The sequence below is a fragment of the Kwoniella shandongensis genome, chromosome 6, assembly GCF_008629635.2.
Source record: "Kwoniella shandongensis chromosome 6, complete sequence".
In the NCBI taxonomy this organism is placed as follows: domain Eukaryota; kingdom Fungi; phylum Basidiomycota; class Tremellomycetes; order Tremellales; family Cryptococcaceae; genus Kwoniella; species Kwoniella shandongensis.
Genome location: NC_089292.1, coordinates 452,621 through 477,952, shown reverse-complemented (window position 1 = coordinate 477,952; position 25,332 = coordinate 452,621). Strand labels below are relative to the sequence as shown.

The 25,332-nt window shown below is 50.6% G+C and overlaps 7 protein-coding genes across 7 annotated transcripts; 3 read left to right on the top strand and 4 right to left on the bottom strand.

Moving 5' to 3' along the window:
* Window positions 1–129: 129 nt before the first annotated feature.
* On the bottom strand, window positions 130–6,355 carry CI109_103496 (uncharacterized protein; the record flags this gene model as incomplete). The annotated part of the gene is made up of 7 exons (XM_032005747.1): window positions 130–268; window positions 356–484; window positions 549–3,633; window positions 3,706–4,641; window positions 4,694–5,129; window positions 5,188–5,716; window positions 5,790–6,355. 7 exons carry the CDS (start codon window positions 6,353–6,355, stop codon window positions 130–132), a joined length of 5,820 nt encoding a protein of 1,939 aa, XP_031859994.1.
* Window positions 6,356–6,833: 478 nt separating this feature from the next.
* Window positions 6,834–8,005, top strand: CI109_103495 (uncharacterized protein; the record flags this gene model as incomplete). The annotated part of the gene is made up of 5 exons (XM_032005748.1): window positions 6,834–7,189; window positions 7,280–7,397; window positions 7,477–7,569; window positions 7,641–7,734; window positions 7,830–8,005. 5 exons carry the CDS (start codon window positions 6,834–6,836, stop codon window positions 8,003–8,005), a joined length of 837 nt encoding a protein of 278 aa, XP_031859995.1.
* A 505-nt stretch (window positions 8,006–8,510) lies between these two features.
* CI109_103494 (uncharacterized protein) lies at window positions 8,511–11,462 on the bottom strand (the record flags this gene model as incomplete). The annotated part of the gene is made up of 5 exons (XM_065967302.1): window positions 8,511–8,552; window positions 8,624–8,711; window positions 8,772–8,879; window positions 8,945–11,016; window positions 11,097–11,462. 5 exons carry the CDS (start codon window positions 11,460–11,462, stop codon window positions 8,511–8,513), a joined length of 2,676 nt encoding a protein of 891 aa, XP_065823374.1.
* A 1,529-nt stretch (window positions 11,463–12,991) lies between these two features.
* On the top strand, window positions 12,992–16,305 carry CI109_103493 (uncharacterized protein; the record flags this gene model as incomplete). The annotated part of the gene is made up of 6 exons (XM_032005750.1): window positions 12,992–13,084; window positions 13,220–13,341; window positions 13,411–14,470; window positions 14,521–14,896; window positions 14,952–15,864; window positions 15,921–16,305. 6 exons carry the CDS (start codon window positions 12,992–12,994, stop codon window positions 16,303–16,305), a joined length of 2,949 nt encoding a protein of 982 aa, XP_031859997.1.
* Window positions 16,306–16,670: 365 nt separating this feature from the next.
* Window positions 16,671–18,303, bottom strand: CI109_103492 (uncharacterized protein; the record flags this gene model as incomplete). The annotated part of the gene is made up of 4 exons (XM_032005751.1): window positions 16,671–16,723; window positions 16,863–17,699; window positions 17,808–17,916; window positions 18,055–18,303. 4 exons carry the CDS (start codon window positions 18,301–18,303, stop codon window positions 16,671–16,673), a joined length of 1,248 nt encoding a protein of 415 aa, XP_031859998.1.
* Window positions 18,304–18,653: 350 nt separating this feature from the next.
* Window positions 18,654–20,000, top strand: CI109_103491 (uncharacterized protein; the record flags this gene model as incomplete). Its single annotated transcript, XM_032005752.1, has 10 exons — window positions 18,654–18,656; window positions 18,710–18,777; window positions 18,862–18,930; window positions 18,997–19,014; window positions 19,098–19,228; window positions 19,354–19,426; window positions 19,496–19,536; window positions 19,641–19,711; window positions 19,823–19,917; window positions 19,979–20,000. The coding sequence occupies 10 exons, from the start codon at window positions 18,654–18,656 to the stop codon at window positions 19,998–20,000; spliced, it is 591 nt and encodes a 196-aa protein (XP_031859999.1).
* Window positions 20,001–20,261: 261 nt separating this feature from the next.
* CI109_103490 (uncharacterized protein) lies at window positions 20,262–25,153 on the bottom strand (the record flags this gene model as incomplete). Its single annotated transcript, XM_032005753.2, has 13 exons — window positions 20,262–20,813; window positions 20,878–20,977; window positions 21,040–21,344; window positions 21,425–21,563; window positions 21,616–21,737; window positions 21,801–22,548; window positions 22,605–22,801; window positions 22,857–23,131; window positions 23,186–23,462; window positions 23,522–23,955; window positions 24,008–24,092; window positions 24,152–24,328; window positions 24,389–25,153. The coding sequence occupies 13 exons, from the start codon at window positions 25,151–25,153 to the stop codon at window positions 20,262–20,264; spliced, it is 4,176 nt and encodes a 1,391-aa protein (XP_031860000.2).
* Window positions 25,154–25,332: the final 179 nt, after the last annotated feature.

The window sequence follows — 25,332 nt, the reverse complement described above, 5'->3', positions numbered from 1 at the left end:
TCAGAGCCCCCACACCCAAGTTTCCCAGATCATCTCTCCACCAATGTTCCGAAGGACTACAACAATCCCCGCTCCACCTCACACAGATTCACACCAGTGTCTTGAGCGCCACTACTCGGTCGGCCTCGCTCACAAACATCCCCAACCCCCACCATCCGTCGTCAACTCCAACTTCCTAGCCGTCAGATGTGGGATAGTATGCATGAGCCACGTCGCTCGTCGTAGTTCGTCCAGTCGACCGACATGCACATATTGTCGATGGAACCGTCTATCGCGCGACAAAACACCGATCAGCACTGTCCTCTCTCTCAAAACCCCCATCACTTGATCAAGGATAGGAGCATAGACAACTCACCTCATGGACACATCCAGTTCGCCATGTACGTCGAGGTATGGCATATGACCGAAAGAACCAGACCCAGCGTAGAGGTACAATATGACCCATCTTCGAATATCGACAAACATACCGACGACAGCGCCGCATCTGAGTCGCACAAGATCAGCATAACGGCGATTAAGACCATACTCAAGAAACAGAGATGACTCACTCCCTCATATGTAAATTACATTCCCCTTGTTCACCTTCTGAACAGCAATCCCCTCCTAGACAGACCATCGCTCCGCAGAACATACAGACGGCCGGATAGGTTGGTCTGGTCTTACATTTCCCGCACTTCTTATCAGCATAAGCGAGGACGATATCTTCCCATTTCCTCGGTAATCTGACCAATTCGTATGTACCGGGATACTCTAAAGTCGGGATAAGTCGTCCTTGCATTGCCCATTGGGTGACCCAACGCGCCACCACCGGGGTGATGGTCGCTGAACTGTCTGTCAAGGTTTCTTTCGGATTCGGAATACCAAGTATAGTCAATAGTCGAGTATATTCGCTTGTAGCTGGAGTGAAGGAGGCAACAGCGGAAGGCTCGACAACTGGATATGTTCCAGAGACGGCATAGTAGATGATCGCACATCGTCGTAAGAAAGGGAGGGTATGCGAATATATGAGTTTTGATAATAGCTCGTCGTCCGATAACAAGGCCATGATACTGTCGGAATCAGATGCGGGTCCCGTGTTGCGTAAGATGGATTGCATGATAGGTTTGAATCCTGAGAAGATCGACATGGCATCTGCCCTTGTTGGGTCTTCTGGAGGTGTCGTTCGAACGGAGGGAGCTTTGCCACTCGCTAGACATTTCTTCACAAAGAACGATAAACCGAGAATCACCCGAGTCAACTCCGCGTAGTAAGCCATCACGATGACCGCTTGTAGCAAATCGGGTGCGATCGCCGCCGCTTCGATGACCATTCCTAGCGGTTGACGGAGAAGTAGAGGCGAAGGAAGCGTACTTGATCTATACCAATCGGGCAGGAACCGAGCAAAGATCCCCACTCGAAGAGCTGTTCGATCGAAGGAGGGACCGAAATAAAGATCGAGTTCGAGCTGAAGCAGGCCGATCAACTTCTTGATCAACTTCATCGACATTTCGTTGATTTGTTCCGCAACAGTCAAGACTTCAGTCTTGTTTGTCGAAATACCACCTCCGAGACCCCGCTGTGTAATTTCCGCCATCGCCACGGTGTAGCCGACCATATCGTCCGGGAGATACATGTGCGTCTTCCTCCCTCTGATCTTCTGACTTTGCTCCGAAAGCGGTCGTACTAGACCTCTCATTCGATCTGCCATACGAGAGGTACTTCTCATGTTCGCCTTTCGGTGAACTTGATCTAAGCTGTGCACGGAGAAAATACAGTCCGAGAACCAAGGGATAACTTCTCCAGTCTCGACATGGTGATCCCAAATCCTCTGACTGTCGGCCACTCTCAACAATCCCTCACTCGACACCCGTCGAATCATGATCGAGAGAGTAGGCGGTTTCTCGCCATCTTTCTTGATAATCAATGGAGGCTTTCTCGGTGTCGCCGAAGGTTCCACTGGGATAAGTACGTTTCCGAGTGATTTACAAAGAGGACACATGTATTCTAATCTGACGGCGTTCTCGGGATGATGTCGTTGTACTTGTTGAGTATGTCGAACTTTTGTCGCATCGAAATAATTGCCCATACACGTTTCGTGCATGAAATGACTACACGCCGACATGTGAACGCCGAATTTGAGGTTAGCCGAGGGGTATCCTTCCGTTGTCAGTGGTTCAGGATTATCCGGATCGAGACTGTGTCGATTATATCTTGTCGATCGGTCTAGACTCGTAGGGGCAAGAAGCGACTCCTCCAGCCAATCTCGATCGTGAACCACTTCCCGCAACGCCCGAGATGGCTGCAGTAAAGCCATCATGCCTCCCGGTGCCTTTGCTGTCACTTCCTCTTGACACACTATACACTGCCCATGACTCTCCAGCACCTCTTCACCCTCTTCCTCCATCGACTCATCTTCATCTTCTACATCTTCCTCCATCATCGCCACGAAGCTTTGTTGTTGCTTAGTAAAAGCAGCCATGATCGCTTTCTGCCTTGCCGCGGCTGCAGCTTTGGGATCGGGTCTGGCCGGACTCGAGATACTGAGCAAGGATTCAGCTTCCTTGTGAGCGCGGTAATCCGTCGTATAGTGCGGTGGAAGATGGGAAACTATCTTGTCGAGGATATGATCGACCCGAGCCTTGAAAGTTTTGAATGCTGGGTTGGTTTGCATCAACCATAAGTTCTGGAAAGTGCTATGCGAGCCTTCCTGATCCTTCAGCTCCACGGACGCCTTTGAGAACTCTTCTGGAGCAACGGCGAGCGCGATCGTTGCCAGATGCAGCGAGTATTCCAGGAGGTTATCCCATGTTGGAATTTGAGGAGCATCTTTGTAGTCGGCCGGGAGAGTCAACGCGACAGTGGCGGTCCATTCGTCAGGATTGGCGATGTGCATACAGTGCCCCACAGTCCAGTGCACCAAATCGGCGACGACGTGTGTGTGGAGGAAATCGCCAATGTTCGAAAATGGTTGTCCAGCGGGAGGCAGTCGCAACGGTCGAGGCAGTATGATAGGCTCCGTACTCGAGGTGTTGTCTTTCTTCGCTCGTTCGAGAAGCTTGTCCATAGCGCCCCGTTGCTCGTTTCGGGTGTAGTAATGCCAGTACGGGTCGACCTCGTCATAGTTTTCTTCCTTGAGAGTATATCTTCCTGGAGCGGTCTCGGTCGCCTCTCTAAAGTCTGCCACTTCTCTCAGGATAGGGGTGACGCTCGTCTCCTGCGATCTCTCTGGTAGTTTCTTGTAGATCTCGGAGTATGACATGGGTTGCACGGCCAGGAGATGAACAATGTGTGACCTAGTGATCTTATCGCGTTCCCAACCGTCGATGATGGCAGGGTAAGAGACAAGGTGAATCATGAGGAGCATGAAATCCTCGAGCAGCGTAATTCGTTGTTTGGGTTCTGTACCATGATGCGACCACAGACCAGAGTCGTTGACGTTACCTCTGAACCACGGAGCGAGACCGAATCTGTCGATGAGCGCGACGACGAATTTGAAAGGGTCGATGATGCAGAGACCCAATTGAAGCATGAAGAATTCCTGGTCAAGCGTTGTCTCTCGAACACCCATTTCGCGGTAGTGGTGGTACTGCAAACGCATCGCGGATCCGTTCTTCTTCCACATGTCGGCTCGAATTTGGGATAGGATGACATGCTCTGTATAAGTAGACAGACAGACAGACTCGTCAGCTTAGGTTTCGGAGTGGAATGAGAAACTTGCTAACTTACTCTGCATCGGGTATTCAATGATCATCAACTTCATTCTTTCGCCATCGTCTGGATCCGCTGCTCTGAAGACAAATCGCTCGATGATCTGCTTGAAGTTCAGTCCTTTGATCAAACCATTCTCAAAAGGTAAAACTGTCCTAGTTGCCTTTGTCATCTCTGCAAAAAGCAGAGTCATATAGTGGTGGAAACTGAATGCTTCTATCCTCGATACGCTCTGTTTGATGAGGGTGAATTGCGATCCGTGGACCAAGACGTTGTCGACATCGTGTTCCACTGGACGGACGAAACGCTCTTTATCAAGCGTATTAGACATGAGCATCATGTCGCAGAGAATACGATTCGATACCACCGACATGCTCGCGAGAAGTTGATCTGGTGTCGCATATCGGAATGACTCGCCAAATTCTCGACACATCTTCGCAAGATCTCCAAGAATGATGAAGGCTTTCAGCCAGTCTACTTCGTACTCGATGTGTTCGCCCATTTCTCGTTTTTGAGGCTGAATCCCGACAAACATGTTGATGAATGCGACTGCACGATTGAAGAGCTGAGGTTGGCGGACAATCAACTTTCGAACCTCCTTGTGTCTGAACATGCTCCGTAGATGACCAAGTATTGCCAAGCCCTTCTTCCCTCTGAAGGCGGGGACGTCGAGATCCAAGCGCCCCTTCGAGGAGGTATCGTTGGGGTCAAATTGGTTTGGCGGCATGACTAGCCGATCGTTGCCCTCATTCTTAATCACTTGACCGGTATACCAAGCGTGTGCGACGTGAATGACCGTGTTGTAAAGCTGGGCTTTGGTAGTGGCATATGCGGTAACCGCCCCGTTGGTGAAGATAAGATATGCCGATGAGAATATAATATTGGTGTCGAGTTCTCGATCCTGGAACAGGTAGTGCTCAATCAAGCGTGGGTAGTTCATAGCCAAGCGACAGGCTAAGAATATAACGTGTCAGCATTATCTATGCGACTTTATGGCTTGACTTACCAAGATCTTTCCTGACTTCGATATCAAACAAGAGAACAGAGCAATAAATTTGTCTCATCTCCCATTTCGCCTTCTTCCACAATCTTGAGTCCAACTGCAACAACCAATCCATCCTTCTCACATCATGGCCGCCCATCAACTTTCCCCATTCGAGCTCTTTCAGATCTGGAGCTAGCGGTGTTCCGGGCCCCATACCACCCCCTCGGATCCTTGGCTCATACAGTGCCTTAGCCAAAAGCCTTTTGAAGACTGTATCGTCTCCGCCGATGGAACATTGGCACATATCGTATAGCCACGAGATGAGAACGCCAACGATCTCTTCTCTGAACGTGTCAGAGGCTAGTCGTAAAGATACAGGTGCATCGATCTGTTGGATCATGTTGGCTGTGTGGAAGGCGATTATAGGGTTCGTTGAGACGACGATAGTCTTGCGACCCTGCGGAAGAACGTTAGTCGCTTATTGACTGCTAAGATATACGCTTTGAGCTACTCACGACCTCGTCGACCTCCCTGACCCACTGCTCTGCGACTGTCCAATCGATACCGAGAGCGTCTCTGACCTGTCTCGTCATCTCTTTCAAGACATGTTTCTCATCCTGCCACATGACCACACCCCAAGGTCCTTTGCCTCTCTTCTCCTTAGCGTCTCCTGTCGGTATATCCGTTGTCATCATTTCCTCTTGCGTCTTTGGCAACGTCCCATACTCGCTCGGCAACAGTGCATGTTGCATGGTCTGAATGATGAACTCGAGAACGATGACGATAGTTTTGTGAATTGCCATGAGCAAGGGATCTGGGACATCGTATTTCGATGGTAATGGTGGAGGTTTGCTCTCGCCCTCTGGTAAAGGGGGATGATGAGAACAACCGAGATGAGGACCGGAATGCCATGCGGAGGGATCACCACAATCGCAAGAAGCGGAAAAGGCGTAAGATTGACCGAAGAGAACTTCGTGTCCTTCGTGGTCGGAGGACTTGAAGCAGTCGGCGCACAAGACGACGGAGGAGAGCTTCGCGCAGGTCCTATAAGCATGGACGATCTTGGTCAGTGACAGCACAGCAACACGGGAGGCAGGGGAGTCAAGACTGTACTCACTTGCAGGTAAATGTCCTCTCGAACCTTTGAAAGACTTTACCACAGATCTGCCCTTGTCTCGCCTTTCTCCAAGGTTCCTTTCCCGCTATCCTTCTGCTCTCCTCTACCCTCTTCTGAGCTTCACTCAGACTCCACGCTTTAATTCCCGAGCTTCCCACCTCATCGTCGACCAACCAGCTTCCCAAACTATCCGCTCTTGGCAGCACTTCAGCCGCCAATCTACTATCCTCATCATCAATCCTCCTATCCTCGTCTGCTAATTGCTGAGGGAGAAAGAGCTCTGTCCATTCTGGCTTTTGCCATAGAGTCTGGAACAGTTGTCTGACGACGGCCGATTTGGTATTTTGCGTGAAACGTGCTCCGCGTTGTAGGTGTGAATAAGCGATGAGGTCCGATAGGACACGATGGGGTTCAGGTGTCTCGCTAGGTCGGAGGAACGTCGAAGTAGATGAGGAAGATGATGCGGTCGGCTGAGAAGGATTATTGGTGGAGGTGGAAGGACGGGAAGAGGAGGAGGAGGAGAAAGGGTTAAGAGACGAGGGTAGGAATCGGTCTGGCATTGGCATTGTGGCGCCAGCGCAAGACGTCAATACCTAGTGCGTGAGGTCAAGAGGGAGTCACAGACCGCTACTAAGCTGTCGGTCGAGGGAGGGAGGGAGTGTTATCAAGAGGTCCAAGTGGATAATTTGTTGTCAAGGTTACTGTACACGATGCTTTGTTGCTAGACAGATGGTATTATATGTATAAGGGAGTTGGTTGTTATGTGACTGAATGAATGACTGAATGAATGCATGACCTGCCCCGGCCATCTATAACAACGTCGCGTGCAAGAGTGACACCAGAATGCGGGGTAAAGGTAATTAGCCCTTTAGTCCACGTCATCAAACCATTCGGTTATCACCGCGACCCAGGGCCTCGCTCACCGCTCACAGCGCGTTTAATGCATGATGACATGCAGCCAGATAGACAGACATCAACACTTATATTGATGCTTGTATTCATCACTTTACCACCTCAGAACCGAAAGCATAACAGCGCAACACGATGTCGAACCGTCCTTCAACATCCTCAACCCATCTCCCTATACTCCCTACTATCCCACCAGCATTACATCACCTCGCCATCCCAACACCTACACTGATCGATTCCCAATTACCAAACTACCTCCTCCCGCCCGTGCTTGATCTCTTACGCGATTCCTCTGCATACGTGATCAGACGCAAACGTGCTGAAGAAGATGAATTGAGGAAAGAAGGATTATTACCCCCGTCGTCGGGACAACAGGTTAAAGGGAAAGGGAAAGCTGGAGACGATGAAGAGGAGAAGAGGTTGATAGAGGAAGAATTGGGAAAGAGGGTTGAGAGAATAGGTCTTATGGTCGGTGGATACATAGCAGAAAAGTGAGCTTCAATCCTCCCCTCCAACTCTCAGACCATGGGATCAACAAGGTGTGGAGCACAAGCTCATATTCGTGCGCTTGTTTTGTCCAGATTGACACTGGCTCGACCACCACTCGCTTCGCATCTCGATATCATCAAATTCATCTGCAAAGATCTATTCCTCTACGTCTACTCTAAACAGATCGACAACCTACGGACAAATCACCGAGTGCGTAGACACCACCACATCCGACCAATGTCTAAGCTTTCCCAGTGACGTTTGCTGACGACGTTGCGTTTGTATCTAGGGGGTATTTGTCCTGCAATCACATTCGTTCCCACCTCTGATGACATTGTCCTCCCATCGCGGTCCGTCAGCAGATATGGAATCAGCCAAATTGGTATGTCATGTCCTTCAACCATTTGCACCTCAGGGCACAAGCTGACCATTCCTTTGCTTCCGTGCACGCAGCACCTCCTCTTTCCTCAAGCACTTGTACAAGGCGCTCTAGCTCGACTGGGAATGCATTCAATCGTAACTGCCGAATCATCAGGTCTCCCACAATGTAAGTGTGACTCTGACCTCATCCTCATTCCACTCTTCCGCGTTCTTCGAGACCCGCCTACCAATGCTCACTCCTTGTTCCCATTCACTGTGTAGGCACATTCCAAATCCGCACTACCAAATCTTCCAACTCTAATCAACCCAACACACCTTCAGTTGGAGGTACGCCAAATCCCCAATCACAAGCTCTGGCACAAGGGAGGAGTGCACCGATGAGTCAGACGGGGAGTGGGGCCAGTACAGGATTAGGTATCGCGGGTGCGCAGACGTAGTGTACAAGTAGAAACGAACCATGCAATGATCTACGAGTTCAAGACCGTCGATAGTACATGTATGGTGCCAGTCGAAGATGTGCAGGTTGCGTGGTCTTTTTGTGATGATGGCAGGTAACCGTGCAAACACTTGATAAAAATACATTTGCATTACGAGGTGACTTCATTCTACATCCACCATCTTGTTTCGTAATGTATCGCCTACGATACCACGTCATCTCACATGCAATTTTATATACTTGTCTGTACCTAATAAAGGAGAACGAGTCACGTCGTCTTGCGCTCATATAAAACTTATTCGTACATGATATTCTACTTTGCTGTCTCCCATCTGATCTGTATTGGTCTTGTGATTGCGAATTGCCTCTTGTCGTGTGTGTTGTTTGTCTCTTTGTCTCTCATCTCATCAAGTTACGGTATGCTGCTATCGCAGCCAGGTTACATCCTCGGATCTACGCGAGTCCAGTTAGTGGATGTTTCCTTCCCCAAAGCTGGGAGCACCTGACTACTTACCGTCTTTGGGGACCATTGACATCCAGATTCGTGACTGTTATAGCGAGACACACCAACTCATCAGCGAATGACCCAACACACCCGAAACGGCTAATCATCACCCACCTTGAAGATCCTAAAGTTCTCCTTTGTCAAATCACGGAAATCGACCCGCTTATCCGCCTTGAAGTAGAATGTCAACTTGCGTCGGTCCCTAACGAACCACAGAAGTATTAGCAGATGTCTCACCGTTGAGCGCTTCTCCATAACTCACCATTGATACTCCGCATCGACAATCTGCATCGGTAGACCTCTTTGAATCACTTTCTCCTTGCAGATCATCATAGCTTCGTATTCGTCATGCGCTTTTTCCCTCATCCTCCTGTAAGAGTACAAGAAAAAGTATATCAGCACTTGCCACTCCATGTAAGCGAAGAGACTACTTACGCTTGCTCCTCTGGTCCCTGACTGGACTTGGCGAAGATCCTCTTGGGCATAACCTCTTTCGCCAACGGGCCTCTAACCGCCGTTCCGCTCAACTCCATCTGACCACTCGGTCCGACACCAGCCAGAAGTCCATCTAAGTCCATATTTGCTAGCTCGCTCACTCCGCCACCAGCCATCGAACCCAATTTCTTGTGAAGCATCGGTCCTGGACCTCCTGATCCATTGCCCATCGCAGCCATACCAGGTGGCTGATGTTGACTTGCTCCGGAAAGAAGAGCGGCTGTTGCTTGTTTCTCTTGCCATTCCCTCACGTCCATTGGAGTAAGCTGATCGTATACGACGGTACCCAGATCAGACCCACGGTCGGCCTCGACGATGACTTTGTCACCATTAGAAATCAGCAGTGTTGGATCGGGACAGTAGTACACATCTCGACGGCCGGCTTTGAATGTGACAATGTACAGCGGAGTAGTTGGAGGAAGCGATATGAGGGAAATGCCCTTCCCGAGATCGGCAAGCGAGAGGGATGAGAACGAGGGCGAAGTAGGTTGTTGAGGGGATCCAGGTGCCGGGAAGTACTGTGGATAGCCTTGGTTGGGTCCTGGTGGACCAGGCTGAGATCCGTATGCTTGTCCGCTAGCGTTTCCAAAGGTACCGTTTCCGAAGGCGGGTTGAGGCGCACCGAAAGGAGATCCAGGTCCAGGTCCAGGAGGAGGACGAGAATTAGGAGCGTTCCCACCATAAAACGCTCCATAGCCTGGTGCAGGAGGGCGACCGAAAGGAGGCTGTCCGCCGAGGTGGGGTCCAGGACCGATGTTACTTTGGAACTGCGGCGGCCGCATACCCGGGAAGGGACCTTGAGGTTGAAAGTTCTGAGAAGGCAGATTGGAGAATGCTGTCGGTGGACTCCCGATTGGTCCCGGTCCAAGACCACGAGGAACTCCAGTACCGACGGGTCCACCGAAACCAATTTCTCTTCCTTTGTCTGGGCTACCCGTGACACCTCCAGATCCATTCAACCTTCCAGCACCTAATCGGACAGGCGATCCAACAGCAGCGTTTTCGATGGCAAATCGGCTCCTTTGACTCCCATCCTTGCTCTCACCCGAAGGTGCTCTCTCTCCCGGTGCTCCGGGACCTTGATCGAGTCTACCTCGAGGCGACGAAGAAACGAAAGAGGGGAATGTCGGCTCTCCGAAAGGTTCCGCTTTCGCTCTTGGGTATGATCCGACCCTTTGATGTCCATCGTATCGTTCTGCGAGGGTAGGGTCGAATTTGGGCAAGCTCGCAGGGTGGAATGGCTCTTTCTCCTGCTCGACACCCCGTCGTCGCCCCTCCGCAATGTCCAAGCTCAGGGCATTCGAGAGATCTCCCTCAAAGCCGAAAAGACCTCGTCCAGGAGGACTAGCCATTGGAGTGATGCCCATCCCCGACTCGCCAAAGGTGAATTCTCTCCTTCCTCCTGGTCCACCCACAACCGACACACTATGTCGTCGACTTGAGGTACCCGATCGATTTCCACCTGTATTTGACTCTCCGTACGCCACACCGCTGAGAGGATGTTGAGCATACCCAGCTCCAAGGGCTTTCGCGACTGAAGACGTGAGAGCTGTCGTTGCCGAATCAGGAGCGGATGCTATCCATGCTGCTCTTGCGCCGTGGAATGGATCCTGGGCAACGCGGAATCGATCCTGGGCGGTCTGGTTGGATCCATTCCTCGAGTACAATTCGTCTCGTGCGGGGTTGCCACCGAGAGATGGCAGACCTCGCGTGAAAGGGGACATATTGCTAGCTTCTGGAGGAGATATATTCCAACCAGCTTCCAAACTCTTCGGGAAGTTGCCGTTGTTCTCCAGCGTACTCATGGGGACCATGAATGGGCGATCGACGCCAATAGGTCTGACGCCAGTGGCGAGAGATTGACTTCTTGAGCGGGAGACATTGGCGCTTGCTTTGGGTGGCGAGTAGCTTGGAAGAGGATGTTGTCGCAGAGCGGCGGGAGAAGTGGATGGGGTCGAGTTGGGCGAGAAAGTAGGGAATGGCGATGTGGAGTGTGATCGTGAGGGAACAAACTCTTCGGTGTGCGATGATAACGTTCGGGCGAGCGGCATATTCTGCGAAATCAGTGTGGCTCGATGGAAAGATAACTCACTCTTGGGTCTCTCAGCTCTCCAGCTGAAAAGCTGCTGGCTCTAGTCGCCGTGCCCATCCCACTTCCACCACTTCCAGTTAGTGCACTGCCAAATCTTCCCGGTGTCCTTGAACCACCGATGACTCCAAACGCTCCACCGTTCCCGTTGATTCCAGGACTGCCTCTACCGGAGTTGGGCGTCGATGATGGTGGAGGTAATCGTTCTCCGGCGGGTTGAGATGCTGCTCGTCCTTTGTGCTGGTATGATGTACCCTGTAGCGAGACGGCTCTGGCTGGTGAAGGGCGGAAGGGAGGGGCATTCGGATTAGGCGTATTTATATTGGTAGGTACAGCCGTCGATTGAGTCGACGGTGATGCAGTACTCATGATGAGCAGAGCGGAAGCTGAAGACAAGTGACCAGTTTATCAATGATAATCGAAGGCGGGAAGGTGATGTGGAGGAAACGAAAGAGGACTGGAATCGTCAGCGTGGATAACAAGAAGCGAATTTACCCATAGGTCATGAGGTACAACCGGTCCTGGAACTTACATGGTGTATGTGGGCGTAATTCCCGCTGGCCTGTGTATATGTATCTGCCCTAGATCTGTCTCTCTGGATTGATTGGTTGACCCGGCTGAGACAGGAATCAGGTATGCGGGAGTGCAAGTGACTACTACTGTTGTTGCTTGGAAAGGGCGATCGGTTAAGAACAGCCACGTATATCGATGCTGTTTGTAATGTGCGGAAGGAGGGAATACAAATGTGTGATGATGTCGTATCGATGCGCAGGTCACTGTTCGTGTTGTCAATTCGTTTCCGTATCTGATAGTCGACTTTCTTTCTTCGTTGTCTGACTTGGATCTATCTACGCTTGGAGCGGGTCTAGGAATCTATGATGAGAAGAAAAGGAAAGAGAGAGAACCGGAAACAGAAGGACCTGAAAATGTGTGGAGTGTGGAGGGAGGTTTGGTTATGATGAGGATGATATTGAAGGATTGCTTATCGCGTAACTTGACCGCGGTCAAGTGGACAACAAGTGATGATGTGAGAGTGTGGGAGCGATGGAAGAGAATGTGAGGGGTGAGAGGAGAGTATGCAGTCAATCGCTTCGCTGAATGAATGAATCGGTGATGCAATGGGTTAATGACCGTGGAGGTGGTGGTGGTGAGTGTCTTGTACAGTATGAGATGTCATGTGACTGATTCCCCCATTTCTCTGCCTAGATCCCATCTGCGGGGCAATAGCAGTAGCAGTAGTAGCAGCAGGAACGGGTGTGCGCGTGCGGGTGATGGGGCAACGAAACAGAACAGCACTTGCCACTTTGTACGTAAACCAAGTTCTGCCTCCACAGGGCACTCACAAGGGTTGATCTCTTCTGTTCCCTGTTGGAATATGGTATGGCGGCAAGTCTATGCATATGCTTAGCAGTGTGCTAGTGGCGTACCGTAGTAGCAGCTGTCTTGATCAAGTGATATATGATCCATGCATATGTGATTGTCTAGACCTGGGCTGTATCATATACTGTCCCACCTATCTGCTATATACTGTGACTTAGCTGTGCCACTTTGTGATAGTCCCGGATTTGACCGCTTAAGCCCTTCATCACGATTACCGGATTCAGCCGTTACGCTAGGACGCGCGGCCATCCACTACCGTACATACATAGATAAGCTCGTGATCCTTGCTCACTCGCTCACTCGCTCGCTACAAACTCTAGCTGTGTCCTCATCATCTATCTCTATTCCTTTATCATAACACAAGGGATCCAATCTTGCCATTCATCGCGTCAGTGACGCCTCCATAGCAGATCGTCCGTTCATCTGTTCCTGCTCAACCGAAATCATCAATCAGTACAACCACTGCGAGCGGTCTCACGTCATACTCGCCACTCGGCAGACCAGACACGTTGAGCAACATGTTCGTCATCAAGGCTACTCTCAAGGACGAGACCAGACGTCTCACTTTCGAAAGCTCAAGATTCCCAGCCTATGGAGATGTCCAGCATAAGGTGAGCATTTGACAATGTCTAGTAGTGCTTGTCAACACTAGGACGAGACGAATATCCGGATTTCCGTTCATAGCAGATCCGGAAATAGTGGTCGATGATGACGAATAGGGCTAATCATTTACTTTGTATCAACAGCTTCGAACCATCTTCAATCTCCCCTCGACCGCTCATACATATTGGGTGAACGTGTTGTTGTTCCCCGACGATACCAAGGACGCAAGAATCATGTTCAAGCAACACGTCTGCGACGCATCCGAGTAAGTGGCGGTGTATCAGGACTAGGTTATCAGGAACGCTTGCTGATTTCACATCATTACGTTCTTCAGATACCAAGCTGCTCAAGCTCCATTCCTTCACAACGGCTTGCCCAGCCCTGCCTTAGTTTTCACCGTCCTTCTCTCCTCGGACGCCAGACTCAACACCACTCACGGGTATCACCGAGCCAATTCACTTCTCACTGCCGCTGGCGACCTTGCCATTCACATCTCGGCTATTGAAGAGGAGCTGGCTAAGCGAGTGTCCCTCCTGACCGCTCTCGAAGACAAGCTCACCTCTTGTCGACGAGACGGCGATGAGCTTGGTATCTCCTTCTGGACTGACCGAGTCACCGAGAAGAAGAAGTCTGTCAAGGAGCTCGAGACAGAACTTCTCGATTGTCAAAGAGAATTTGGCCACATGAACGAGCAACTTGATACCGCTGCGTTCCCCGACGGTTCATCTCGTCAGAGTCTGCGAGAGTACGCCGAGAACGAAGAGCGTGAAGAGGTCATGCGTGCTCAGCAGACCGAGGACGAACTCGCCGCTTGGAGAGCCGGTAACGACTTTGAGAACGAGGGACGACTTTTCCCTCCTCTCGAACATCTTCTTCCGTCTCCAGGTGGTCGTCATCGTCGCCACGGACGATACAGGCCTCCTCATCAACCACCTCATTGGGGTCCCCCGCCTCCACAATTCGGCGCCTTCGGCTCCTATCCCGGTGCACACTACGACCGGTCATCCCGTCAGGATCGCGGCTTCCGCAACTTGTTTGAGCGAGTCACCGATGTGCTAACCCCTCCTGTACAAGGATCTTTCGTGCCCGCTCAAGAGATCAAGTCGATGCTGGACACGTTCTTAGTCAACTTGACAAACCAGATGGCGAACACATTCGATGGCGCTCCTCGGGTTGCCACCAACGAGACCACTCCAGAGGAACGACCCATCCCCGGAGCCTTTGTTAGCAGCAACAATGTCCACTCCGACGCCCACATCCAGACACAGCCGGTAAAGGAGGAAGTCAAGTCCAGGGCCCCCTCGAGCCAGCTTGGCAAGGGTGGGTTTAGACACAGACGAATCTGGTGTGATGGCTGTGAAGAGGGAATCCGAGGCGTCAGGTACAAGTGCGAGGTGAGTGTGCTTAGCATTGTTTTCAAGAAGCATTGCTGACGTCTTTGCAGCAATGCTCTGACTACGATCTTTGTGGATCATGCCTTCCCTTGCTCCACACTTCTGACCTCCACCCTTCCAAGCACACGTTCAAAGCGATGCTCCATCGTGAGCTGGAGGAACGTGTCAAGCTTACGGCAGAAGGCAACAACGAGGAGGAAGTTCGTCATCCCGCTACTTGTGATCTCTGCTCGCTTGCCATCTTCGGTGTCAGGTGGAAATGCCTGAACTGCCCCGATTGGGACAGCTGTGGGTCGTGCGCTGCTACGATCACCGAGACCCATCCTGGTCACAGCTTCGTGAAACTATACAAGTCTACAGACTATGTCACCAACGCTGCTATGGACAAGAGAAACGGCGTGACCCATCCTCACGTTATTTGTGATGGTGAGCTTGCTACCCCTTCGTAAATTGTGTAAGTATAGCTGACCCCTCGACCAAGGCTGCAACGATCACATTCGAGGACCAAGGTACAAGTGCATGCATCCCGACTGCCCCGACTACGACCTTTGCGAAAAGTGCGAGGCTTCTCCGTTCCCTGTTCACCCGGACGACCATCCGATGCTCAAGACCAAGGTTCCACTCAAGGTCAACTTCGCTTCCTCATACGATGGTCCCATCACCGAGACCGTACCTGCACCTACCCCTCGCGGCCATGGGCGACGAGGCCCGGGCCGAACGGCTCATGGGGATGCGTTTGGGCCCAGGCGAGGCTGTCACTGGCGTCAGCACGAGAACTCGAGTGCAAGTCCCAGATGGCATGCTAGGGAGCACGTCAACCAAGCGCAGTCGCCTCAAGAGACCGAAGTCGAGCCCATGGTTCCCGGCGGATATGTTGCTAAGAACATCTATGATCAAGACGAGTCCGTTGGGAATCTTAAAGCTCCGATAACACCTGACAACAAGGCCAGAGAGGAAGCAGCTATGACGGAAGTGACCGAGGCTCTCAAGGCCATTACCAGGTCCCTTTCTGGTAACGCCACTCCGACCCCCCTTCTTAAGGAGGCTGTTACTCCCCTTGACATCTTTTCTTGGGTTCGCCATGTCACCATTCCTCCCGGCTGTACTCTTCCAGCCGGGGCCGAGTTCACCAAGACTTGGAAGTTGAAGCACTTTGCTTCGGGAACCGAGTACGACTTTGATTCTGTCAAGCTTGTACACAAGAGCGACGGTCAACTGGGAGACAAGTGCAAAGTCGAGGTCGAGTACGTCAAGGGCGATGTGAGAGATGGCGATGAGTTTGAGGTCAAGATTGAAGGGTTGATTGTGCCTGATCTGAAGGGCGAGGAGATCCTTGAACACTGGAGGTTCGAGGATGAGAAGGGTGTCGCATACGGACAGCCTTTGAGGTTGAGGTGAGTGCAGCATTTCGTCGATCTGGTGTTGTCAGGCACTGACGAATGTATGATAGATTTTTGGTGGAGGACGTGCCGAAGTCCACTACCAACTCCCTTTCCTCTTCTTCGGTGATCATGCCCACTGATCCGTCGTCTCCTCTCTCCACCCCTCGAAGAGCTGTCGATGGGTCAAGCTTGCTCGCGAGGAAATCTACCGCAGTGGAGACCAAGCCAGAGTCCAACCTCAGCGCTCCATCCAGTCCCACTTTCAGTGCTGATGAGAGTCTTGACAACGATACCGACAGCGTGGTGTCTTACGACAGCTTCATCGATGTTGTAGAGGGAGCCACGACCGCCAGCTCAAGGACGAACACTACAGACGGTATGGATGACGATGATTTCGAAGTGGTCGAAGGGGAGGACGAGAGTGAAGATGATTTGACAGCAGACGAGCTTTGAGCGACGTGATGTGGAACGATAGGTTCGGGTTGTATATAGGTGTTCACTTCTCACGTTAGTCAGGTAGTGGTTTTGTATAGCTTTGCCGTTGTGATAACATAAACGATTGGTGGCTTGATTGTCGAGATATTTTTGTAGTATGAATATGGAGTGATGTACATCGTGCGTGCTTTACGAGAGAGGTCCAGTGCTTGTTCGCACACGTTCTGCAGGTGTTGAGAAACGATCAACATGACCATCTGTTGCCCAGAGTGTTAGATTATGCATCTCGGCACAAGGTTGACAGACAAGATTAAGATTGAACACCAATGACACGGAAAGGAGCACAAGAAGTCGAGAGATTGAGAAAGAAATCATGGATCGCTCTACCATCCGGGATATGTCGCTGGTGATGGGTTGTATACTCTCAATAACCGACCTGCGACCAAGATAAAGTCAGCAGCCGACCACGAAACTCCTGAGCCGTTTCGCGCATTGCACTGGTATTCGTATTGCCGCTTCGCCTCGGCGGATCCTTCTGTTGAGAGTGATAAGAGCTGTAAACGAACTCGACTCACCTTGTCCCACTTTCATCTTATACAAGAAATTGACGATTGTTTCACCCTCTTTATTCTGTCCACCTCCTAGACCTTTCATCCAATGCGCATTCGCCTTTTCGGCCAATACTTCTCTGGCGGCATATACGTCGGAGAGGGTGATCACGCCTCGTTTGATAGCCGGAGGAGGGGGAGGTGGGGTCGGAGTTGGTGGTCTACGCGTAGGGGCAGTTTTGGATCGCGTAGTTGGGGGTTCGATATATGGCGGGGAGGGTGAGGTAGGTTGACCTCCTTCAACATCTGCTTCGCCTTCTGGGCCTGCTCCTGTTTCAGGTTTGGCGGCTTGTCCATCTTCTCCAGCTACAGCTGGGAGTTCGCCCTCGCCCTCTGTGATAGGAGGTTGAGGTCCGGCCTGGGGATCGGAAGACGCCACAGTGTTGCTCTCGCCTGAGGGCAGTTCAGTAGAAGGTTGTTCTATCGTCACGCCATCCGTCGTTGTGGTTGGTATATCGGCTGTCACTCTGTTCTCAATACCGTTCGCACCCTCAGTCTGCGCGGGGAGACCACTCGGTACGGGAATTATATCGCTCTCCTTCTTCGGCGCCAAGCTCTCACCACCCTCACCGCCCATCACCACATCGCCAGAATACGTTGTCTGCTCCACTGTCGCGCCATTTGTTTCTGACGCTTGCTCGACAACAGGAGGTTCACTTGCAGCCGCTGGTATCGTAGCAGGTGCAGGCGCAGGTACAGGAGATGCCGTTCGTTGTCTCGGAGAATCGGGAGCGGGCGGTTGACCAGGTTGAGAGGCGATAGGTACGATTGGAGCAGGTGGAGGCAGGGTATATAGTTGGTTTGCTAGTTGCGCAGGGATGTCAAACATCAGCAAATTGTCACTCAGACAAATTGTGTGCACATCGAGAATGATATGATGGAGGACATCTAAAGGGGGAAGTGGTTACTCACGCGGTGTACATGGGTCTTCGGACCAAGGGGACACATCCCATCTCGGTAGCAGGTCGTGGTATTCTAAATACTTGTATAGTGTTTCCACAGGCAATTCGTTAAAGTCGACCTGTACGGGACAATAAAGATTAAATCAGCCCCAGACCTCTCCTCTGACCCAGCCATCATCCATTATCGTTTCCAAGTCCTGCACGTAACCTAGTGCTTTCTGGCGACACTTTGACGTTAGATCTGCCCTTTAACTCACTTTAGTCTTGACCTCTCCTGGTTCTCCCCATTCTTCCTCACGACCTTTGACCATCCCCACACCAAAGTTCATCGCCCCTCCTCCTCTTGTAGATTCAGGTCCAACGCTCTCTTCTGGCTTTCGACGTTTTGTCCGAGGTCCGCTCGTCGTCGTTCCTCCTACTGTCGTAGAAGCAGAGGCAGCTGAAGGTCGAGGTCGTTTTGAGTTGGGAGGAGGCATATTTGAAGGAGTTGGTGATGGAGCGGACATCGTGGCGACTGTATCCCTTCAAGTGTGTGGAAGCACTAATGCTAAGAATAAGAGAGACGAGGACAAGCAGAGCAGTGGAGTTAAGAGTCTACTAATCGAGCAGCGAAGATGAGGTGCTTTGTTGTCCCAGTTATCTTTTGCTTGGTTTTTACAGGTGGAGGTTGTCAGGGTTCAATCGTTGGGTGGTGAAGATATATATTACATAAGCAAGCTAAAAAGTCACGTGAAGAGTTTTGTTGCTGTTTGAGCTTTGCGTTTTGCCGCTCAACCGTTAAGAGTGGATTGTTACAACTCTTTCACTTGACATTGAATAGCAACAAACACCGGAACAGCAACAAAAGCAGACCACGATGGTGAGCTGACATGTTGTTCACGATCCGACATCCAAGGCTGACACTCTTCATAGGGAAAAGCCAAGACGACAAGAAAGTTTGCAGCCGTCAAGCGGATGATCAAACCTAGTGATCCTCGTTTGTCAGTGGTTTACTCACACAGACATTCCTCAGAGAGTGTGCGACGGAAGTGCTGATTTGGTCTATTTGGTTATGACGGATGTAGGAAAGAGAATATCGAAAAGGCAGCAAAGAAGGCTGAGAAAGAAAAGGCTGCAGAAGAACGAAAGGCCGTGTGAGCTGGTCTTGCTCTTTCCTCTTGCAACGAAGCTGACGCTGGATGAATCAATGATACGAACAGTGCTCAAGTCTCTTCATCGTGAGTCTCTTTTTTCATACAGAACGTACATGTACAACGATCACAACCACTCGCACTCGCTGACCAGCTCGCTGCGCTCCTAGTCTCTTCCTATCACATAACCCTGATCTTGGACCGCCTTATCGAGTATTGGTCGATACCAATTTCATCAACTTTTCGATCCAGAACAAGGTCGAGTTGGTACAGGGAATGATGGATTGTCTCATGGCGAAATGTGAGTCTCCTATGGTCATGACACAAATTCTTTGTCAAGCTATCAGAAAGACAGCTGGACTACTCAGTCTTCGAAGGAGTGGTGGTTGCTGAGACTTTGTGCTAATTTGCGCTTATGACAAATAGGTATACCAACGATTACCGATTGCGTTTTGGCAGAGTTGGAGAAGCTTGGACCCAAATACAGACTTGCTCTGAGGTGAGCTAGTCCTTCGTCTGTTTCGCAATAGGGTATCATTAGCTGACAACAGGTCGTTGGGTTTCGTAGAATAGCAAAAGATCCCAGATTTGAGCGATTGCATTGTGATCGTGAGTCGTCCAACCCGTCCCCAAACACGATCGCGAGCGATGTCTACTACCCGCTAAACGTGTGTATGAGCATCTGGCTGATATGTGATATTTTCCCTACGCAGACGGCGGTACATACGCAGATGACTGTTTGGTTAACCGAGTGACAGTTCACAAATGTTATATCGTAGCGACGGTACGTGTCTCTCTTACAGTCTATCTCAGCTTCCCCATGATGTCAAGTCGCCGTATCATGGCCGTAATGGCAGTTCGAAACAAGCTGATACTGAGATTGGATTTGTCATAGTGTGATCGAGATCTACGAAGGAGAATACGAAAAGTCCCAGGTGTTCCATTGATGTACGTCGTAAAGCGACGATATCAAATCGAACGATTACCAGAGTGAGTAGCGTCGAAAAGCAGATGACATTGGAGAAACCTCGCTGATATGGACGGTGCGTAGTGGTGGAGCTTCGTTCATTTGATCATCTCCCAGAAAGGCTGTGAGAGAGATCTGTAATTTTGTAATTTCACTACTACGATGCATATGCTACAAGACACTGTTGTTACCATACAGCAATACAAGCAATGTACAACTTCTCTCGTACCGTGGCAATCCGTCTATCTTGTGTTGGCAAGCAATCCTTGTCCCCGTTTCGTAAGATGGCGCACACGTAGATCCGCGTATCATTCCATTCCCTACTCAGTGATGGCTGTCAGCGTTGTCCAATGCTCGTCGTGTTTGATTAGGTCGATGTGCTCACCATAATCTCCTTTGCAAAAGTCTTCCCACCCCCACCTGCAAGCACACCCAATCCACCTCTGACAATCTTTTTCTCCCTCTTCGACGCCACCTCCATTCCTCCAGAAGAAGTCTGAACCTTGACAGGAGACAAAAGTGATGGTACTTGATGTATCTCATCATCACCTTTCTTCAACCTCTTTATCCATTTTTTCTCCTCCATCAAGTCTAAGAAATCCTTCAATAACGCATCACCTTTTCTCAAAGTCTGACCCGAACCAACAATCACCAATTTCTTCTTTGATCTTGTAAAACTGACATTTATCCGTCTCCAATCTTTCAACAGATCTCCCACACCTCCATATTCGTTTGATCGGACTAACGATATCAAGATGACATCTTTGTCTCTTCCTTGGGATTTGTCGGCAGTTAGAATTTCGATATTTGGTAAAGAAGGGTGGACGAGTGAAGTGAGGAGTTTGATCTGTTGACGATAGGGTGTGATGATGGCTAGATCTTGTTGTTTGAGTCCCGAGGATGTAAGTGCGGTCGCGAGCTACAAGCACAAGACGGTCAGCCTCTCCGATAGTAACAGGCCTTGAGCGACGGGGACTGCTCACTTGGTGTACTAGCCTCGCCTCGACCTCGTTCTGCACCAAATCGCCAACCCTCGAGTCGAGCCCTGGCACATCGTCCGTATCCACGAAAACGCACTTGAAGCTGTACAAACAACACACATCAGCATTCCTCTATACCTCCAGTACGTCACCATATCGACTAACCTCTCATCCATCAATTCTTGTATCCAACATCTATCACCTTGCTCGTGATTATGGCCATCCGCGTGATCACCGCCGAAAATCTCGTCACATCCTTTCACGTCCTTCAACACCAATCCTCGCTTTGCGACCTCCTCATTCCCGCACTTCAACTTCCCCTCGTACACCAGCTTATTGGACAGCGTCATGATATCTTCATTCATCCTGTACTGATAAGACAGATCTGTGACGGCTTGAGGATGCGCAGCCGAAAGATGTTTGAACAGCGAGACGTCGAGTCCTTCTCTTCTTGCTTCGGGGTGACGTACCTGCGCGATATCCAAGTCAGCCTTAGGTTGATGCGGCTCCACCGCCGGAAACGTTCCAGCTGATAAGGGATATCACATACAATGGGTGGCAATTGAAAGTGATCTCCGACCAAGATAAACTTGTCTGCCATCCTCAAGGGACCGAGGCAGGTTGGCAGAGTGATTTGAGACGCCTCGTCCACGATGCAGTAGTCGAATCTGCGTCGAAAGAACAGTGGACTGTAAAGCAATTATCAGCTCCTGCTTCACAAGAAGTGATGAGGTCACGTACTGATCGATCGCTAGACATGTCGCAGCGACCACTGGCGGTCGCATAAGTCTCGCTTCGATCTGCTCCATGTTAGACGAGCTCTCCATCGCCTCGAGTGTAAGGTGCTGTACATCGGGGTGTACCTATTGCCACCTCCATATCAGCACCTCATTCAAACTTTATCTCGACCCGATGAGTCTACTCACCTTGTCGATGTTGCCTAAGCGCAACACGCCAAACTCCGCGTTGACCAACTTCATCAGAATCGTATCCACCGCCGAATGCGTATAACTCGTAAGCAATACGCTCTTCCCCTTTGCCACCAACAGCTTGATGATCTCCGCGATAGTCGTCGTTTTTCCCGTTCCCGGCATCCCCAAGATCAAAGAATAGTCTCGGGCCATCATCACATTCTCCATGGCTCTCCTCTGATCTTCGTTCAGACTTTGAGGCAGGTCTTCCGCTCGAGGTCGCCAAGAAGGTTCGAAATCTGGTTTGTCCAGATCGACAATCAGACGGCGTCTCGTCTCGTCGCCGCCTTTCGCGTAAAACAGCTGAGCGAGATTGTTACGCATTCGCATCATCCCACTTGCCATCTCGTCCTTATCGATCCTGAAAACTACCTTTCGGTCCACCCCCTCACCATCCGAGTATGCATGATGTCGACCTGTCCGTTTTAGCAACGCCTCGGTATCGATGACGTAGGTGCACCCGACGCTGACGGTCGTAGCGGTGAGATCAACCACAAACCCTCGAGTGAGACATAGGAGGTCGGGTTCGATTGACAAACAGACGGGATCGCCTTTGGCGATATGGCCAGAGAGAAGAGATGTGGTGGTGGATTGCGTTCCGTCATGCAATGCTCGCACAAAGGTATAGGTATGTCGGTGGATTTTGGCGAGCGATTTACCAATGTCGTTAGAGTAAGAGTGAATCACCATATCGTTAAAGCATCTGTGAGTTTGAGTCAGTGAAGCTCTGGTTTTCCGAATGTATTGCGCATCACTCACCTGCCTGTCCTTTCACGTTCCTTGGCAGTCATTGTCCAAAGCTGCGATCTGAACCGACCGATATCTTGTTCTTCCACAGTCAAGAGCGTATCCCATTTCTTGTAGAACGCAGCGTCCTTTTCCGTCATGTGCCCAGTCTTCTCGTGGTACAGTTCCGCGATGGGGTCGTCGGGATCAGGCTGAACATTGTCAATGGCCTGGAAAGGTTTAGCAGTTAGCGATTGGATTATAGGGGCCACCAATCAGACATACCTTGCGGTATAGCATACAGCTGTCAACAGCATAACATGTCCGACATTCTCTTGGATGATCGATTGTAGATGGGAGGAATACGTCGTCGACATTTTCGACGTCCTTAGCCGGCATATCGCCAAGAGCTGCTTTCGGGAGTCTTCGTTTCTTGGAAAGCCAGTCTGCCAGTTCGTTCCTTGCGATGATCAAAGCGCGTATTTCGTTTGGTTTGGCTTCGACACGAAGTATGGAGTCCATTTGAGAGTAGTACAACAGTCCGGCCGGTACGGGCACGCCTGCAACAGATACATTGAGCGTTGAGCAGCGTGGAACAATACAGATCAACTCACAATAGCGATCCTCCATAAGCAGTGTGTACAGCATTGTCTGCGCTCGATGTGCCATGACCCCGACTGACCGACCAGTCTTGATCTCCAGCGGTGCGACGTGTTCCTCTACCTGATCTTTCTCCTTTGGGTCGAGGATAATCTTTGCCTGGACGGAAGCGTCGACTTTGCCCTTCAAGCCCCATTTAGGGGACCAGATGTCTTCTTCGACATCGTGCAAGCCGTTGATAGCAAGCAAACTTGAGCTCTCTCCGGGACTGGTATGCAGCTCTCCACTCGACTGTATCAAACCGTCAGCAATGGATTCTAGTTATACAGTATTTTGGCCATGACACTCACTTGTGGGTTCTCTCCTACCCATTTCTCACCGAACACCTCAAATCCCCGTCCGGCCTTTGCTCCCAGTTCTTCTCTGACATCCAAGATTCCCATTCCAGCACTCCAAATCTCGATCCGTCTCTCTTCCTTTCTCAGCTCATCGTCTATCCGCTTGAATGTACCTTCGGCGTCGAAACTTTGTTCGGCCATTGCACCTTGCAAGAGACTATGCAAGAGATTACCATACAAGACAGCTTTGGTGGGCGGTCCGGAAGCTTTGACGAGGGTTTGTAAGATTGGTTTACGAGGACAGGGCATGGCGTTGGCGATTGAGGTCATGGTGAGCATAAGGTCTGGGTGGTGAATCAGGAACGATGAGGGGTCTTTGAATGTAAGAACGATTGGAGCCGTGGAAGGAACCGAAAGAGATGCCGAGATGATGTTAATTATATTGCCTGGGAGTTGACAGGATCAGTAGATTGTATCGCCCAAATGCACAGCACCCACCTTTCTTGATGTGTAGATCAGCCCAACGCTCCTTGAGATGCACCACACGTTGATTTCCACTGTCCGTCAGTGTTACGATCAATGTCTGCAATTCAGCATTAGCCAGATGGACAACGGGGTCTGCTTGTCTGCGGCAGTACATACCTTTCCAAACGAGGTTGAAGCAGACTCGTTTGTATTCATCTCTGAGAGTGACGGGATGACACCGTCTCCAAAGCTTAGACCATCGAGCACCATATCGACAGTACATCGCACCCAAGGCGTCGGTTTGTAACCGGAAGGCGCGGGAGGAACAATAGGGTTGATTATGGGATATCGTACCTGTCAATCACTATCAGCTATGCTGTCCTAAGCCAGTGAGCAATTCGAGTGCCAGCTCACCGAGGGCATTTGTGGCGTAAGTAGATCTTCCTCAAATGCAGATAGATCGCCTAGATCGAAGTCAAAGTCGAATAAATCGTCATCCGCCAGATCAGGCTTAACCTGTTCCACTTCCTCTTTACAACCGACAGGGACATCCGCCTTTTCATCGTTCTCCATAAATGTGTGCTTCTTTTCAATTTTGACAGTCCTCACTGGCGAGAGTATCGGTTCCCTTTTCACTTTCATTGAAGAGGGTGTGAAAGCAGATTGGAGCGAGATCGTTTTCCGTTTCTGCGGTGACAGCTTCCTCGGCGACAGTGGTCTTTTCCGTTTCACGGGTGATATCCTAACTTCTAAAGGTTCCAGAGATTTGGTCGTCTTAGTATGTATTGGAGATATTTGAGATGACTTTGGGCGTGCGGGAGACGAGCCGAGACCTTCGAACATGGTCGCGTCAAGACCGGCCATCAAGTCGTCCATCAAAGCTTTCTCATCATCCCCCTCTGCTTCCTTATGCACTTGCTGCGACGATGGCTTGGACAACCCAATGCTGGCGATTTTACTCGTATGCGCTGAGCCCGATGAACGTTCTTTGCCGCCCATGTTGACTCTCGACGAAACTCCTCGAGATCGTTTGCTGGGACCGGGCTGATTCTCTGTATCCTTGTCGATTATCCGTAGACGCGCCGCTTTTGCTCGGAAAGGGTTGGCAGTCATCCCAGCAACAGACGATGATGGTGCCAGGGAGGTTACACCGACCTCTCCTTGGCCGGATCGTGCCATTGTGTCCTCCAAAAGATACGTTTGAGTCAAGAAAGCGATGTTGTCGGGTCAGCAAGAGATAGCAAAGTTGTGAATGGCGAAGAAGTAATGTTGTGACATTAACAGCGTGCAAGGACACACGCGTCAAACGAGAGAATCAGAGTCACGTGAGTGGACGGTGAGGATAATTACGTAATACT